The sequence below is a fragment of the Emydura macquarii genome, unplaced genomic scaffold, assembly GCF_026122565.2.
Source record: "Emydura macquarii macquarii isolate MOO-44397 ecotype Brisbane River unplaced genomic scaffold, CSIRO-AGI_Emac_v2 contig_2795, whole genome shotgun sequence".
Taxonomy (NCBI): domain Eukaryota; kingdom Metazoa; phylum Chordata; order Testudines; family Chelidae; genus Emydura; species Emydura macquarii.
The window spans coordinates 4,598,099-4,615,141 of record NW_027132932.1 but is presented as its reverse complement, the minus strand read 5'-3'; the positions used below and the strand labels follow the sequence as shown (position 1 = coordinate 4,615,141).

At 40.7% G+C, this 17,043-nt stretch overlaps 1 protein-coding gene across 1 annotated transcript in view; it reads right to left on the bottom strand.

The window, feature by feature from the left end:
- KDM3A (lysine demethylase 3A) overlaps positions 1-14,291 on the bottom strand; it is a 38,895-nt gene extending 24,604 nt beyond the window's left edge. The window contains exons 1-9 of the mRNA XM_067567690.1: positions 14,161-14,291; positions 13,512-13,721; positions 9,262-9,417; positions 6,937-7,047; positions 5,231-5,333; positions 4,059-4,183; positions 3,366-3,438; positions 3,189-3,277; positions 148-308 (exon numbers count right to left, since the gene is read on the bottom strand). Of these exons, the coding sequence (XP_067423791.1) occupies positions 148-308; positions 3,189-3,277; positions 3,366-3,438; positions 4,059-4,183; positions 5,231-5,333; positions 6,937-7,047; positions 9,262-9,417; positions 13,512-13,688 (995 nt within the window). The 5' untranslated portion in view covers positions 13,689-13,721; positions 14,161-14,291. The remainder of the gene's footprint in view (positions 1-147; positions 309-3,188; positions 3,278-3,365; positions 3,439-4,058; positions 4,184-5,230; positions 5,334-6,936; positions 7,048-9,261; positions 9,418-13,511; positions 13,722-14,160) is intronic.
- Between the last annotated feature and the right edge of the window lie 2,752 nt (positions 14,292-17,043).

The following is a 17,043-nucleotide window of genomic DNA, read 5'->3' as shown; positions in this document are numbered from 1 at the left end:
TTCTCACCACATCAATAGTGGGGGGCAGAAGGTTAGTTACCATAGTTTCTTTTTAAAATACTCAACTTAGTTTACGTTGTATAAAGTAATTTGTTATTCTTCTGTATTTTTCTCCACAAATTTAAAAAACAGTCACCACTTACATACCCCTGAGGAGTTTCTGCACCAAGGTTAGGAGGTGAGTTAGCTGGCTGAGACATGCCCTGGTGCCTGAGGTCTTTGCTGGTAGGAGCTGCAGGTGTACACCCTAGCAATGTTTCACCAAACACTGTTGGTACTGACTGCACGTGACTCAGACTGTGCGATACCTGTAACAGATGTAAAAATTCAAAGCCAACATGAGGAAAAATATTGCTTCTATGACTCTCCCATGACCACTTAAATGAAAACACAACATACATTGTACACTTTTCCCAATATATGTTCTTTGTGGTATCTGTCCTAATCATAAAAAAAAAAACCTTAACTTTTAAACTATTCTTCTTGCAGTTCACAAGGTGGAAAAAACGTCAAGGAACTCTGAAATCTATTAAGATGATTTCCCCCAGAAAATGAATGTTATAGAATCATAGAAACATAGGGCTGGAAAGGACCTCCATAAGTCATCAAGTTCAGCCCCCTGCACTGATGCAGCCTCAAGTAAACCTAAACCATTCCTGACAGATGTTTGTCCAACCTGTTAATAAAAACCTCCAAGGATGGCTTTCCTTGGAAGCCTATTCCAGAGTTTAACAATCCTTATAGTTAAAAAGCTTTTAATATCTAACCTAAATCTCCTTTGCTGCAAATTAAGCTCATTACCCGTTGTCCTACCTTCAGTGACCATGGAGAACAATTGATCCCCGTTCTATTTATAAGAGCCCTTCACTTATTTGATGACTTATCAAGTTCCACCCAAATCTTCTTTTCTCAAGACTAAACATGCCAATTTTGTTTCTTTTTTTGTTTTTTAAAACCTGTCCTCTCCTCTTTGTCCACATCTTTCCTGAAGTGAGGTGTCCAGAAGTGAACACAATACTCCAGCTGAGGCCACAGCAGTGCCAACCACATCAGGAAAATTACCATCTGTGTCATATATGACACTCCTGTTTATACACCCCAGAACGATATTAGTCTTTTTTGCATCTGCACCATATTGGTAGCTCATATTCAAGTAGTGATCCACTATAACCCCCAGAGCCTTTTCAGCAGTACCACCACCTAGCCAGTTATTCCCCATTTTGCAGTTGTGCATTTCATTTTTCCTTCTTAAGGGAAATACTCTGCATTTGTCCTTATTGAATTTCATCTGTTCATTTCAGAGCAATTCTCCAATTTGTCAAGGTCTTTTTGAATTCTTATCCTGTCCGCCAAAGTGCCTGCAACCCTCCCAACTTGGTGTTATCTGCAGATTTTATAAGGATACTCTCTGCTCCATTATCCAAGTCATTCGTGAAAATATTGACTAATAGTGGACTCAAGACTGATGCCTGCAGGACCCCACTAGTAGCCATCCTATTCGGACAGCAAATCATTGATAACTGGTAGAAAGACTGTCCTCAAGGAGTAGTTATGCACCCACCATATAGTAAATCTAGATCACATTTCCCTAGTTTGCTTATGGGAATGTCATATGGGACTATGTCAAAAGCCATATCAGAATCAAGAAATCTCATCTACCACTTCCTCCCTATCCACTAGGCCAGTAACCCTGTCAAAGAAGGAAATTAAGTTGGTTTAGCATGATTTGTTCTTGACAAATCCATGTTGGCTATTCCTTATAACCCTATTATCCTCTGATGGCGGGATAGTCAATAGGTGGACTGCAGGCCAAATCCAGACCACCAGACACGTCTGAATGGACCGCAAAATATTTTATTTATTTATTATCATTATTGTTATTGTGGTGTGAAAAATGTTTCTCTGGAGTCTGGACATTGACTACACCTTGCCCAAAAAATTTGGACCCTTATAAAAAAAATAGATTACCCCTGCCTTATAGGAAACCAGATAAATCCTCCAGAGTTCTTGGTAGCTAAAGCATCCTCTTTTTAAAGACTACAGTGAAAAGTTTCCACCTTAAACAGAAGTGAATGTATCTCTGATATCACTACTGTATTTTAGAAGTCTCTACCAAAGGTGTCTGACCATGAAATGAACTTAAGTAGCTGGCTTGACAAAGGACTGACTACATGGCTACAGTAATGGGACTATGCATAGAAGCAGGATGGCACAGATAAACCCTAGATCTCCCAGAAGGTCAGTCCCTCTATAAAAAGCAACCAAGTCTGATGAGGCTAATCACATGGTCCATTTGAAGGGCGGTTCTTTAGCTACACCATTATTCTCCATTCAGTACTCCGTATCTAAATCACCCAGAAAAAATTATTTTGGCCTTCAAGACAGCTTTCTTAGATCTTAGCCAGGCTTGGTGGATCACTGAAAGGCAGTTGGCTCAGATAAATATGAAAATATTAGAAGAGCTCCAGATTCTCCCTTTGCAGAAAAGTAACATACATACATTATCTCTGCAAGACTGGTGCACTCCTGTCTGGTAGCAGAAATCTTTGAGCAGTCAGGTAGTTACAGATTCCATTGGATTTCTCTCTTTTTCTAGACTTTTTTTCTAAGCTAGAGAAACCTTGATCTTTAAATCTCTCTATACAGCCGCAAAAGAGGTCCACACACTGGAAGAAGAAAAAAACCATCCACAAGATTGAGAGTAGACAAACTCCTTTTATGAATGAGAGTGACCTCACCCAAATGTTCAATTATACTGTTCTCTGTCTACTAGTACAGAGAGAACTATACCTATGTTTGGACGAGCACAGGAGAGAGGGAAAAAAGTTTAGGGGCTGGTCTACTCTGAAGGCATAGCTATGTCACTCAGGGGTATGAAAAATCCACACCCTGAAACACATTAAGCCAACCTAACCCCCAGCATAGAAAGCAGTAGGTCGATAGAAGAATTACTCTGAGAGCTACTGCCTCTCAGAGAGGTGGATTACCTACAATGATGGGAGAACCTCTCCTGTTGCTATAGTAAGTGTCCACACTGAAGCACTAGAGCAGCACAGCAGCTGCTGAGCCTCTGTAGAATTCTAACGGTAGACATAACATAGTGGGTCAGTAAATTGAAGCTGTCTAATCCTCCTCTTCAACAACTGAATGTCAAATACTGTTAGAATATGAACATAAGCCATGGTTACCTGAGGGCAGGATTTTGTATGTTTGGCATCAACATTTCCTTTATTATCAGATGATTTTCTTTTTATACCCCCATTTCTCTTAGATTTGCCTGAAACATTTAAAGTAATTAAATTAGTGTGTTTCCAACATTGAAAATTACTTCAAACAGCAAAAGGCCAATAAATAAAAGATCTTACCACACTTTTCATGGCTGTCGTGTATAATTTCAACATGAATCAATTCTGGATCAAGAGTTTTTAAAGCTGGAATCTTAAGGAAAAAAATGGAGTACGCTTTTTTAAAAAGACCATTAATAATTTGTGTAAGAAGTTTTAGATCTTAGATGCTTACTACCTCCACAACTCAAGGGAGGCTAATAAAGCAGTTTAAAAAAAAAATAAAAAACCAGAACTATGATACTCCAACTATGAAGCAACAGAGTAAGTTTTGGGTCTGAAAAACCTAGACTCTGTGGAACTTCAAGTTAAAATCTTAAGGATGACTTACAATTTATCTAATTTTGGAATGAAGGACTGCGTGTGCATTTTTCAAAGGCAGCCTTTAAGGCATGGTGCTGCAAGTTCTATACAGATGGGAAAGCCCTGTTCTAGCATCTCCACTAATTGTTTGACCAAAAGAGAAAATCCCAAGTCGCTGCTCCCCTACGACTGCACAGTGAGCCATATGTTACCCTTCCACCCACGTCAGTGGTACTGTTCATGCAGTATAAAGAGCTCTGGGATCCTTTGGAATGAAGTGTGACATAATACACAAAACATTATTCCAGCTGGTTAGCCCTACTATGGAAAAGCAAGGATAAAATTACCTAGATATAAGGAAGGTGTTTTAATTCTTTTTATCTACCCATGTTGCATCAGTTGCTTCTTTACCTCCTGACAGTTGATTTCCAGAGTCCTTGAAGTTGGATTACCATTTACAACAGTTGCTGTGAACCACTGGGTAGATGGATCCAAGCTATAAATTCTTACTTTTGAACCAACTACATTCTTACCACCTTTAAAAACAAAAAAAAACATGCTTCAGAGAGTGGGAACATGGAGGCGCACACACTTTATGGTAACTTCCATTAAATATCCACGTCAAGACTAACTAAACATTAGTACTATATACCAGAAATTAAGTGAGGAGCACTGGAAGAGAATAGGCAAAGTAACAATGCAGTTTTCATATGCCCACCCTCCGCCCCCTTGACCTCTGACATAGGGGACTAACATGGCTGGGAAAAAGCAGTGCAGAGGTATTCTGGCCACACTGGGGCCTTTCTGCTGCTATAAAAACATACACTGGGAGACAAGCCGACCTCAGAATTCAGTAGTCACAAATATGGCAAGCACAGCTCAGCTGGACCTGGAGATTGAGCCCCAAGTGTCCAATTTCTAAGAGTTATTTCCTGCTTTTATTGCCACTCTTTCAAGAGCTGCCACATTATTTACTCCAGTACATTAATTTCCTATGCAGAAGTAGATCATTTCCACTGGACAAACTTCTTGTTACAAGAAAGACTTGTAGGAGCCAACAAATCAGAGATTAGGGTTGGTGATCCCCACTATAGACAATTTTAAAGAAAAGTCCCTAATAAGTCTCCAACGCCTTTCTAGTGAACTATAGAATAGTGCAGGTTAAGAATTTCTTTAAAAAGTGGGTGGCTAAAGTCAGGCACTTAAATAAGTCATCGAATTTTCAGAAGTACTGAGGAATTCACTGGGACCTGAATTCAATGGGATGCACTGAATTCAATGGGAACTGCTGAGTGCTCCACACTACTGAAAATCAGATGACGTTTTAGATGCCTGAAGTCAGCCAGCCATTTTTTAAATCCTAGTCTATAACTCTATCCATTTTGGAGCATTTCATTACAGATGGTGGACAGCAAATTTCAAAAATGGTTTTGGGAAAGGTGATGAGACCAGTAGACTACCCAACGTCCTTCCATGAAAGGAAAGACTATCAGGGAGAAAAAGATTTCTGCTAATAGGTAATACTGTAGATATCACCAGTATAGTGATCTCCAGCATCCTTCCACCAGATGGCATTCTCATACCTTGCAGCAAGTGGCTTTCATCTAGCTGTTTCATAATCAAAGCCTGAATTTCTTTATTAACATTCTGATCGTCCAAAAGAGAGGGTCTCAGACTGTCCACATCCTATTAGAATGGAAGCATTCAATATAAATAGTTGCCAAGAGCACTAAATGTTTCTTTAAAAAAAAAAAAAAAAAGCTTTTCAAACAGAAGAATGTTCAACAGCAAGAGATTATACTGTGAAACTTCATATGAATCAGATGGGTCTGTTATTATGTTTAAGAACCTGGTTTGTGATTTGTGCAGAGAGAACAAGAATAAACCAATACTTTACATTAATAATAATTAGTAAAATTTCCATTATTACTTGTATTGTGGTAGCACCCAAAGGCCCAAGTTTATTATGCTAAATTCTGCACAAAACACAGGTAGAGACAATTCCTGCCCCCAAACATTTTACAATCTTATCTGAAATAAAATGCAAAAGCCAAATAAAAATGAAGCAGGGAGGGCACAGCACCTGGAATAAAGATCAGGAAGGCCTGGAATAGCTAAATGTTCACTGATAATTGCTGTTTTACAGTTATACTCAAAGTGTAATAAGAGTTTATGATCTTGCCTCAATTCAGAGATAACCAATCACTCCCATCTTTTTATGCTCTGATCTACCTCCCCATCAATTAATTTAGATGCACTTATCTTCCAGCCAGGATATCAGCCCAGCAACTTCAATGACTACCATCAATGCCACCTTAAGATGAGATCCAGAATACAGTTCCTAAGCATCTATTAAAAATTCCTTGGCACTCTTTTTTAATAGTTGTGTTCAACACAAAATCCAATTCAAGTACATTCTACCAGATTAAAAGCAGAGCTGATCAGAAATTCTCTGACAGAACAGTTTCCCCCATTCTTCAAGATTCATCAAGATGTTTCTTGATCAGTTTGACTTTGACAAAGGTTTGATAGAAATCTGCCTGTTTTCTTGTAAGCTTGCTTGGCAGGCTGATGAGGTCAAGCTCCAACACTCAGCCAATGCTTTCAGAGCTGAAGGGGAATTAGGACCCTGAAGCCCCAGGTGAGCTGGGAGTTAGCACCCTCAGGCTCTCTATTTCCCATTAACCCTCAGGCACAATTTTATTTGCAAGCTATCACTTTTTTTTCCAGAAATTTTTTTTGGATTCCATTTTGGAATGAAACTAGAAACTTCAAGTTGGAATGAAACTAAGTTTGAAATCTTCCATAAAATGGAATGACTATTCTCCACACAGCTCTAATTAAAAGTTTACTTATAGTTTCAAATGAATAAAGTATTCTTCACCATTTCCTGTGCTAAACTGTTGTGAAGCATTTCTATTTCTTAGTAAGATTTATTATCTATTCTCCCTTCTATATATGCATACAACTCCTTCAATGCTAATGGAATTCATGTTCATTAGTCAACTGGCCATATGGGAAAGAATCTCCTATTTTACCATCATGACATACCAATGATTCATCAACCTGAAAAACTAGAGGCCTAATGTTATTCCTACACCAAGATCTCTTAAATAGCTGCATGCTGAGCTACCATCATCAGCTTTTTAACCACCCACCCACAATATTAAGGATAGATTTTTATGAATTATAGCAATTTGGACATGCTTCAAATGTCAGCAGTGAATGCTAGAGAAAATAAGGCTTGATTTCTCTCCCAACATATGTAAGATATTCCAAATAAGGTTACCTCAATGGGCTTCAAAAGGTCTTTAGAAAGAAATACACATCTGTCTTCACCAAGGAAGCGTATAGAAGCCATGGATCCCAAACCAGCCTTGTCCAATAAGAATTTGTAAACCTGAAAGACAAGGGCAAGCACATTTAGAAACAGTACTTCCCCACTTATTGTCCTTTTTCATTTGGTATGTGTTTTGCCCCTGTATTCTGAATAAAGATGGCTGTCACAGGACATCTACACCTATCCCTACCATGTGAGTATCACTGCCTAACCTGTTCCTCTAGTCTCCTAGCCAAACACACACAAGGGCTGTTTCCTTTTTACCACAAGTGCTTTTTAATCTTCACAGGTATGCAGCAGGAGGAGACTACCACCCACCTTTCTCTCCTCTCTCCAACTCATTACTGGAGCACCACAGTACTTCCTGTTCCTCCCAAAATATGTAACTTCCCATTTATTGAGCTGATTACCCCCACTGAGGTTGCTGCAGTGCAGAGAAGATTGTAAATTTACACGAAGTCAATTAACCAATTTCTGTTGGATTACTGACACTGAGTCAATTACCCTCAGTGTCAGTAATACAACAGAAATTGGTTAATTGACTTCATACATCTTCATGCAATCTTCCCAGCACTGCAGCAACCTCAGTGACTAGGGCGCTCCTTGTTGGGCATCAGAGAATGATGTTTGCATTTCAGCATCACTGATGTTAGCAGATTTGAAAATTATGTTTGGAAGCCTAATGCCATGCAACAAAAACATAATACTGTAGGTACCATGGTTTCTAAAACTAAACTGTGAATTTTAAAAAAGTAAATTTAAATTTAGGTGAGTTCTGTCCCATCATTTTAAAATATACAATTATTTATTGAACACTTTTCAAGTATTAACCAACAGCCCTGCAAGGCTGATTGTAGTACTGTGCCGTAAAAGTTTCTCTATAGCATTCTTTTATAAAATGAGCTTATAAACTTTTTACACTGTATACCTAAAATACAACACACAAGAAATCCTATACCTAAATGTATTTACTGAATAAAAAAGTGTCCAGGATATACAATGCATTCAGATACATGTAAGGGCTGTACTTCTCATTTGATGCTCTATAGTCCAGAAAGTTTAAGAATTTAGATTTTGTTTCCAGTACTACCACCATAAAAATATGCATAATATATATATGGTATTTATACTGACATTAATATAAGAATTCAAGAAAAGCAGACTTCCCCAGTACTGTATGACTGCATTTCCAATTTATACACAAGCAGATTTTTTAAATTAATAATGCTAATCTCAGCAGTCTAATCAAAAGTGAGCTAAAAAAAGGCTGAATGTGCATAACCAAAACACACAGTCTGGCTATTTGGCTTCATGAGAAGAACTTAATGCTGCAGGTAACCTAGTAGTTATTCTTTATAAATATAAAAAAACAGAATATTTTAAATTGCACTGTATCAGTAAAAAAAAAAGTCAATCATCTTTTCCATCTGATTACCTTTTAAGGAAGTCAGAGGATACTAGACTACACATCTAAAGTTTGACAGAACTATAATCCAATGACACTAGTGTTAATCAATCAATCTGCTAAATCCCACCTAAGTGGGATTTATGTCCTTGGTTCAAGCAGTTAAAACTTATGCTTTTGAGTGCATAAGATCCAGGTTCAATCTTCACAAAATGACCTAAGGGAAGCTCCTACCACATGGGAATAGGAATTGAAAATTTACAGAGCACTGAGCCATGGGGACAATAAAATGAGATATTAAGGACAAAACACAAAGGCTTGAAGTGATATGCATCTTCAGTGCCTGATCATCTTTCCATCCCTCACCACAACCCTTCAGAACAGAACCACTACCACTACCCTTCAGAAGTAGTACCTGTTGGAGATTAGAGAAGAGAAAAGGATTTGAAACAGCTTTCCTCCCCAAAACACTGTCCTGGAAATAGTCAGTTCTCACTATGGGGCAGTACAAGGCATCCCTTCAACACAAGAATGGAAAATACTGCCTTCAAATGCTTACAGACTCTGCCTACCCATGGCTACAGAACTGAGCTTTAGTTCAATTTCAGATTTCCCACACAGGTGCATAAAGCGTGATAGGCGCACAAAAGCGTTCAGCCATTTTAATTAAGTTGGATTTTGTCTTCTTTTAATAAATGTGTCTTACATATTTAGATTAAAGGTTTTTAAACAGTAAATTCTAATTTTGTTGGGTTACTGATCACATTAAAAACTTAAATTCTGAAGCCTACCAAACCAGGAACTAGGAAATACTGCTTTCACAGATCAAATACTGAAGTGAAGTTGATGAGACCAATCTGTATACTTGCCATTGCAGGCCACTGAACAGTATCTGTAGAGTTGGCTTGAGATTTTCGTTCAGCGAGTACCAATTTTTGCTCCACTAAAAATCCTCTCATTTTATGGTTGTAGACCTCTATCCATCTTCTTTTCTCCCATGACTCACCATCAAACTCCACACATACCTGGAGAAATGGGAAGAAGTAAAAAATCTAGGTCATGACCATCAGATTGTTGTTTAGACAGAAAGAAGAGAAAGACCAAGGCAAGTACTATTCAAAAAGAGAATCTTTTTGTGACCCTAAGAGCCAGTCAGTGCCTGCTGGCAGAGGGCCTACTATATTGTAACTCCTATCATGCCTGACACAACCACTAGGCCTAAGACCCTGTTGTTGTAACATGTATCCAAAATGTAATGTATCATATATAAACTGGTGACAAGCTGTTCAAGACTACCACTATGGGATGAACATATGGGTTGTATATGAAAAGTGATTCATGCATGCTGGAAATACGTTCTTAAAATATATTTTAAGGTAGTGCATAAATCAAGTTGCCCTAGACAAAGGAATTTGGATTTACCTGCGACCAGTTTGATTACAGGCAAAGGTCAATGAAAGTACGTTTACATATAAGGTAAACAAACCAATCAAGCAACAAGGGTCAGAAGAAACCATTTAGAAAGGACCTGGGGACAGAATCACCCCCAGAAAGTCTTCCTGACTCCTGAAACAAAGACACTGGACTTTGGAAAACACAAGGGAGAACAAAAAGACATTCTAGTTATCTATCGCTTCGGAGATATAGCGAACAGCATCCTATGAGCTTGTGAACAGTGAATCCTCTTGGTTGAAAGGTAGGAGCTGCTGACACAACTCCCCGGTGTGGCAGGGAACGGAGAAAGTCTAATCTTCAGTAAAATTTACTTTTGCTAAGGCAGAAAGGTAACAATGGCTTACAGTTTTGGACTGGACTGAGGTGAGTGTCACACCTTTTTTACCTTAATCAAGAATTAAGTTTAATTATAAGCACTATTGCATTTGTCACACACTGAAGCAATTACCATAGAAGTTACACTAGTCTATTTTTAAACTACAAAACTAAAACTTAAATTCTAAGCCAGTGAATGTTACGCAACATCTTTAACCATAAAATTCCAGTCGTCTATATCACTTACCCATCTCCATAGTGAGCCAGATTCTAGTTTTAAATTAATGTATTTCAACAACTCCACAACCACTGTGAGAGTTTAAACAATGTTTATCTTAATACAGAAGAAAAGCCTGTCAAATGTAGGTATTTTTAATACCATGTCAGAACATCATACAATTCTCACTATCTATTTTTACAACTCCCAAATGTGTTAGCTGCATATATGAAATATATGAAAAGCAGAAATATGTGAAAAGATCAGTTTCTGCACAGAGGAGCTTACATTTTCATGTTTTTCAAGAAGAATGACAAAGTGGGGAAAGGTGGTCAACATTTGCAGTAATAGTTAGATGATCTGATTACTGTTTTGTTCACATCTTGGAGATTTGTTACATTAAAAATGTACAAAATATTCCTCACTTCTGAGTGAGGAGAACATGGTAGTCTGATGAACTGATTTTGGGATGTCATTTCAAACCTAGTAGGTAACATGAAGAGAGGTGTGGACAAAGGACAAAGGTGTGGACAAATTAGTACAAAAATGTTGTCTCCATTCTTGCATATGCATATATTATTGCTTGCATGCAGCTGTATTTATAGGTTGCACTCTATATTGGTTTTTATATGCCATCTTCCCAATTACCATATCTGACAACGTCAGATATTTTAGAGCAAAGTTTTTGTAGCATTAAGTTTGATTTTTGAGAATATTTTGTAAAACCTAAGTGATTTAGTTTTGAGTGCAACATCCCCTACAGAGCTTGTGACCCAACACTGTGATAACATGAGAATAAAAAAATCAAACTCAAGAAACGAGAGTGAAACTCTTGGACAGTTTAGACTGTTTGAACAGTCTTTTCACTGTCCAAACTGAATTGCAGAATATAAGCAAACAGGGTAAGGAGAAAAACTAAGTCGTTTGTTACTAATAGTTTAGACAAAAGAACATATTATTAGCGATTGGAAAACAACATTCTGACATGAGGATGACAATTTTACATTTGGTATTACTTGAAACAAGTAGTTAAAAAAAGTTGAAAATATTACAAAGACTATGCAATATTGTAGCTATGTGGGTCCCAGGATATTAGCAAGACCAGATTATTGGACCAACTTCTATTGGTGAGAGAGAAGCTTTCAAGCTTACATAGAGCTCTTCAAGTCTAGGAAACGTATTCAGAGCCTCACAGCTAATACCAGATGGAACAGCTTGTTTAGCGTAACTAGTTAACATATATATTTCATGGGATCTTTAAGGTGAAGTGGCTTGTTAACACCCCTCCAGTCCAGTATGCAGGGGAGTACAGAAGCGGGGGTTGTTAGTGGATTATAGATTGTTACTAGTCATAAATCCAATGCATCTATTCAGTTCATGATTTTTAGTGTCTAGCAAAGTAATGAACTTAAATTACAACAATCTATAACCCACTAACAACCCCCCTCAGTTGCCTTACCCTCTCTTAATAGGCCACTTCACCTTGAACAGTCCCTTGAAATGTTCACTGCTTATGCTTAACAATCTGTTCATCCTTGTAGAGCTGTGACACTGTTTCCTAGACCTGAAGAAGAGCTCTGTGTAAGCTCAAAAGCTTGTCTCTCACCAATAAAAGATATTACCTCATCCACCTTGTCTCTCTAAAGACTAAGAACTGCAATTCAAACCTCTCTGCTCCTCACCATGGTTTTTATAGTCCATCACCATTCTGGGGCCTTTTGATATAAATTCCTTTGCCCTCCCCCCTCTCTTTTCTTTTGTGACTGGTGGGGGTTGTATGCTTTTTTACATAAAAGCACTTTGTTGTCACAACTGTGTCTCTTGCCATTCCTGTGACTTTTCACACTCACACTTCTACTGGTGAATGCATTAGAGTTAATCTCTTCTAGCAGAGTTTAATCAATTACAGGTCTCATGGTGAAGCTCTGCAATTTCCCCAGCAGCACCTGCTCCTCTTCCTTTCTAGTATCAGAGAGAGCTCTGAGCAGAGAGCACTCTGCAGCAATTTCTCCTCCCCACACCATATAAGGCTTTGATACCTCCCCTGGCATGCCATACAGGGACAAAACTCCACCCCGGCACACTAGATATGACTAGAATGCCACCCTCTGGAATTTAGGCTTCCTCTGTACTAGAATCTCAAAGTTTACACACCAAAGAGCAAATAAGTCAATTAGAGCTACTTAGTAGCTGCCTTGCAAAAAAAGGGACAAATACTTTCTCAGATTATCTGAAATAGTCAAGATCTTCCAGTAAAAGAGCATGGGAAAGCCATATAATTGAAATGGCAGCAGGGGTATCATCATGAAACAGGGCAGTCTGCCACCAGGTCAAAAGTAGAAGAAAATATAAAACTGACACACAATAAACCACCATTACTACTGTGAAGTCCTGTCACTAGCAGACGCTTCACATACGCAGTGGCTTCCAAGTTGTGGTTCTTGGAACACCTGCCAGTAGCCCACAGAGAGCTAGCTGGGGATATGGTGTTAACACCTCATTTCCACCTAATAAACTGTATTAGAGAACAGCTAAAAATACATTCAATGCTTCCCAATATTTTCCCATTTAAGTAATTGTTGCAATTGTCATAGGGATGTTACCTAATTGTGAGAAGCATCTAAATTCATGACCACCTAACAATCATGAATAGCAAGTATCCACACTATCACACCAGTGACCATAAGCAATAAGAAAATATCAAGGTATTGCAAAAAATAGCCACTACCAACATTAAAAACTAACGCATCACCCCACCCCTCAATCTTATAAATTTACTGTAATTGTAGGAAGGCATATTCACCACTGAAACAAGATTTATAACTGCAGTAGTGAAGTGTGCTGAAATATGTCTTAATAGGTAGGATACAATACAAACTTTCTCCAGGTGGTAGGAGACAGGTAATCTAGAACAAAAATGTAAATATTTAATGTGTTTAACATTCCAGAAGATTGAAGGTATTAGACATCAGCACCTGTTGTTGTCAAACAGATGAGTAATTTATTGACAGATTTATCTGGTCCAAAAGAATTTCTAAGGCACAGATAGCGCATGCACACGTTTCCAAGCTGCAAAAGTCACCCTATTGCACTCATCTATCTCCCCAGAAGTGTTGGATAATCAGAACTTACCTTCAAGTCCCGTTTGGAAATATCTGTGTGTGAGATGGCCCTGATTCGGCCAGCTTTCCAGGGCCATTCGGAGACGTGATCCGGATCCCAAGGGCCGTTGCTCTCCTCCTCCTCAGACAGGCTCAGGAACCTCTTCCCTACCAGCAAGAGCCAGTTCTCCTCCAGCCGGAGCACCATCCTAACGCATGGGGGGCGGGGGTCCTTAGTTCGCTGCAGGAGAGGCACAGAAAACACGAACAAAGCGCTAACTTCACAGGACAAGCGCTCCGGGCGGGCGGCGAGCGCAGATCCCAGCAAGTCCAGAGCGGGCTGAACCGAGCTGCCTGCGCTGCTGACGAAGATGGGGCCCGGCGGGGGTGAGGGGGCTCCTCTTTAGTCGCTGTTTAACCACGGCCACCGCGGGGGAGGGGTGGAGGGTAACACGACCGCGGGGGGGGGGGGGGAGGAGGGAAAGGCAGGCGCGACTCCGCAGCGCTGAGGGAGCCTGTCCCGCTGCCAGGCGCCGAACTCCGAGCCCTCCCCTTTGTTCCCGGCGACCCCCCAACAGGGACGGACGAGCTAAGTCCCTGGGCGTCAATGGAGCCAGCTAAGGGGGCGACTCCCCCCCCCACTGCCGCCACCCCGCTCCTCAGCACCCCCGCGCCCTCACCTGCTCCCCCCCGCACAGTCCCCGGCCAGCAGGTCCCGCTGGCGCCCCGGAACAGCCCGACTTTCCCCTCCTCACTCAGCCCAAGCACAAATAGCACCAGCAACCCGCTGCCGTCGCCTTACAACCCGTGCCCCCCGGGGCAAGCTACACCCCTCACTCACTCACTCGCGCGCACACCCCTCCACGCGCCCTCCCCCGAGCTGTTCACGCGCTCATTGGCCCAGGCCGGGACGAGGGGCGGGGCTCGACGTAAGCCTCTGCCTCGGATTGGCTGAGGGGCGGAGTCAGCCCTCGCCGTTCATCAGGTCGGTTTCTCAGCGGCTTCAATTGTGAAGATAATGATTCTTCCGCCGGCCTCAGATAAAGGAGTCCCGGGTCCCATTCTAGTCTCCGAGGCCCCAGAAACCAAGAACAAAAAGGAAAACATTCAGCGTATAGTTAGTGGCATCCGTGTGATTTTTTAAGGCAGGTTGCGTGTGACTGGAGGGATCCGTATGTGGGTGGCGAATGGATCTCAGATGGAGGCAGAAAGTGTGAGAGGGCCCCTTATACGTGCGGTTAGCGGCGTACTCAGATATAGCACAGGGGGAGGGGGCACTTGCGGAGCTGTTCTGCGCAAGCGCGCATTACCAAAGTGCACCTGCGGGAGAGCTGCGGGTGACTCTCTGCGCACGAGCACACAGGGAAGCGCTTGACGCCTAGTGAGGGAATGTTCTACGCATGCGCACTAGAGGGAAGGCTGATCCTCCTGGGGAAGGATGGAAACAAGGCTGAGATTTCTTGGAGGCCGCCATCTTGTGTGGCAGCCTTGAAGGCTGTAGAGATGTTGTTTGGCTTGGGGCCTGCAATGCAAGATAGGAAACAACGATGTCCCCTCTTAAGCTATAGGGGTGAGGCAGTCAGGGTGCTCCTGGGGGGCAAGTGCGAGGGACGCCATGGAAAGAAGAAGGATAGATGTGCCCACTACATGTTTTGGGCCAGGTGTGCAACACGCTCGCCAAGCTAATCCTCAGAAGCAAGGTTCCCACAGACCAGGCTACACCAACTCAAAGCAGTCCCTAGTCTTGCCAGAACAACAGCTGTAACACCTGCAGACACATCTCCATAGCTGCGATGATAAACACCCAGCCCATAGTGCACCTGTCACCATCCATGGGTCCTGCACAAGCCTGTCACAACACGTGATTACCTCATCCTGTGCACTAAATGCCTCAGGAGCAGCTATGGGGTGAAATGAGACAATCTCTACACTCTCAGATGACCTCACATAGGAAAATAATATGATAAAAACACCCACATCACCTATGGGTGAACATTTTTCACAATGATCACTCTGTATCTGACTGCTCAAGCCTCAACCTCAAAGGAATCTGAACATCTTCAAAAGACAAGCCTAGGAGCTTAAATTCATAACTTTGCTAGACAGTAAAAATCATGGATGGAATAGAGATGCTGGATTTACGGCTTATTACAACAATCTATAACTCACTAAACCCACCCCTGGCTTTTTTCTCCTTTCTTCATATGACTAGAGAAGTGTTAACTGACCACTTGAATAGTTCCTTGAAATATGTGTTAACTACCTATGCTAAACAATCTGTTCCCACCTTGTATTTAGCTGTGACCCTCTGAGCACATTTTGCAGACCTGCAGAAGAGCTCTGTGTAAGTTTGGTTCTCACCAACAGAAGCTGATCCAATAAAAGATATTACGTCACTCACCTTGTCTCTCTAATAAAGAAAAATGCCCACTGTGAGCTACTGAGCTGGCTAAGTCTTATTTGATGTCAAGAGATAGCCACTGTGATCCAACATTCCATGAATATCCATTTGGTCATCATCCAACATCAAGTTTCACAATGTAAAGTGTAGGGAGATGTATAATAGACAGTAGAGAGAGAACTGCCCATGACAGAGAATTTATTAGGTCATCCATTCTGCTGCCTTCTGCTGGGTATAGAAGAAGCAGATGACAAACCACAATCCATATCTTTTCCTGGGTTCTTCCCAACACAAGGGAGTCCCTGAGGTCCACTCTCCTTCTGTCCCTTGCAGTCCACCTCAGCCATGGATTTCATCACATTCTGCAGTTGTCTGTTAAAGATTGGCTATTTCTGCTATTTGTTTGGTTTCTGTTGCTCTTGTCTCAGAGATGCAATCTCCAATTTAGCTAACATCTTGGGCTTTTTCCACCACTTCTGATCATTCTCCAACCACTACCCCATCAAACAAAAACAAAAACAACAACAAAAATAGAAATTATTTTTAAAAAACAGAAATTTAAATTATTTTATGCAGCCTGCCAAAATTCAGACATTCCCCTAATATATAGTCTGATGGACTAATTATCACAATGCACACAAAAAGAGATTAACTCAACCTACACTACTTAGTAACTGTTAGCATCAACAACAGCCTGATGTTCTGTAGCCTCCTCAGTAAAAGAAAAGTACAATATCTAACCAACAACAATGGAATACATGAAAATTGCTTTGGATTTCTCCCTGAGAAATAAGTTACCAACCACACCTCCTCAAGCTGCTCATTTACAAACATCAAGGTTTGCCTTCTTTAGATTGTAAAAGAGCTTAAAACTCCATCTGGCACACCGGGCTGGACCATAAATTGCTACTAAATGGAACTGATGGTGAAACATGACATAATTAAATCCACATATCAAAATATCAAATGTAGGATAAAATGTAGGATAAAAGCAAACGTGCCATGCAAACAGAGGTTTTCAGTCATGAAAGGGGTATAAAGGCATAATATGGTTCAATGGCTGGAAGCTGATGCTAGATAAATTCAGACTAGAAATAAGGCAGTGAAGCTAAGTAACCATTGAAAGAACTTCCCAAGAGGGTATGTTGGATTCTTCATCACT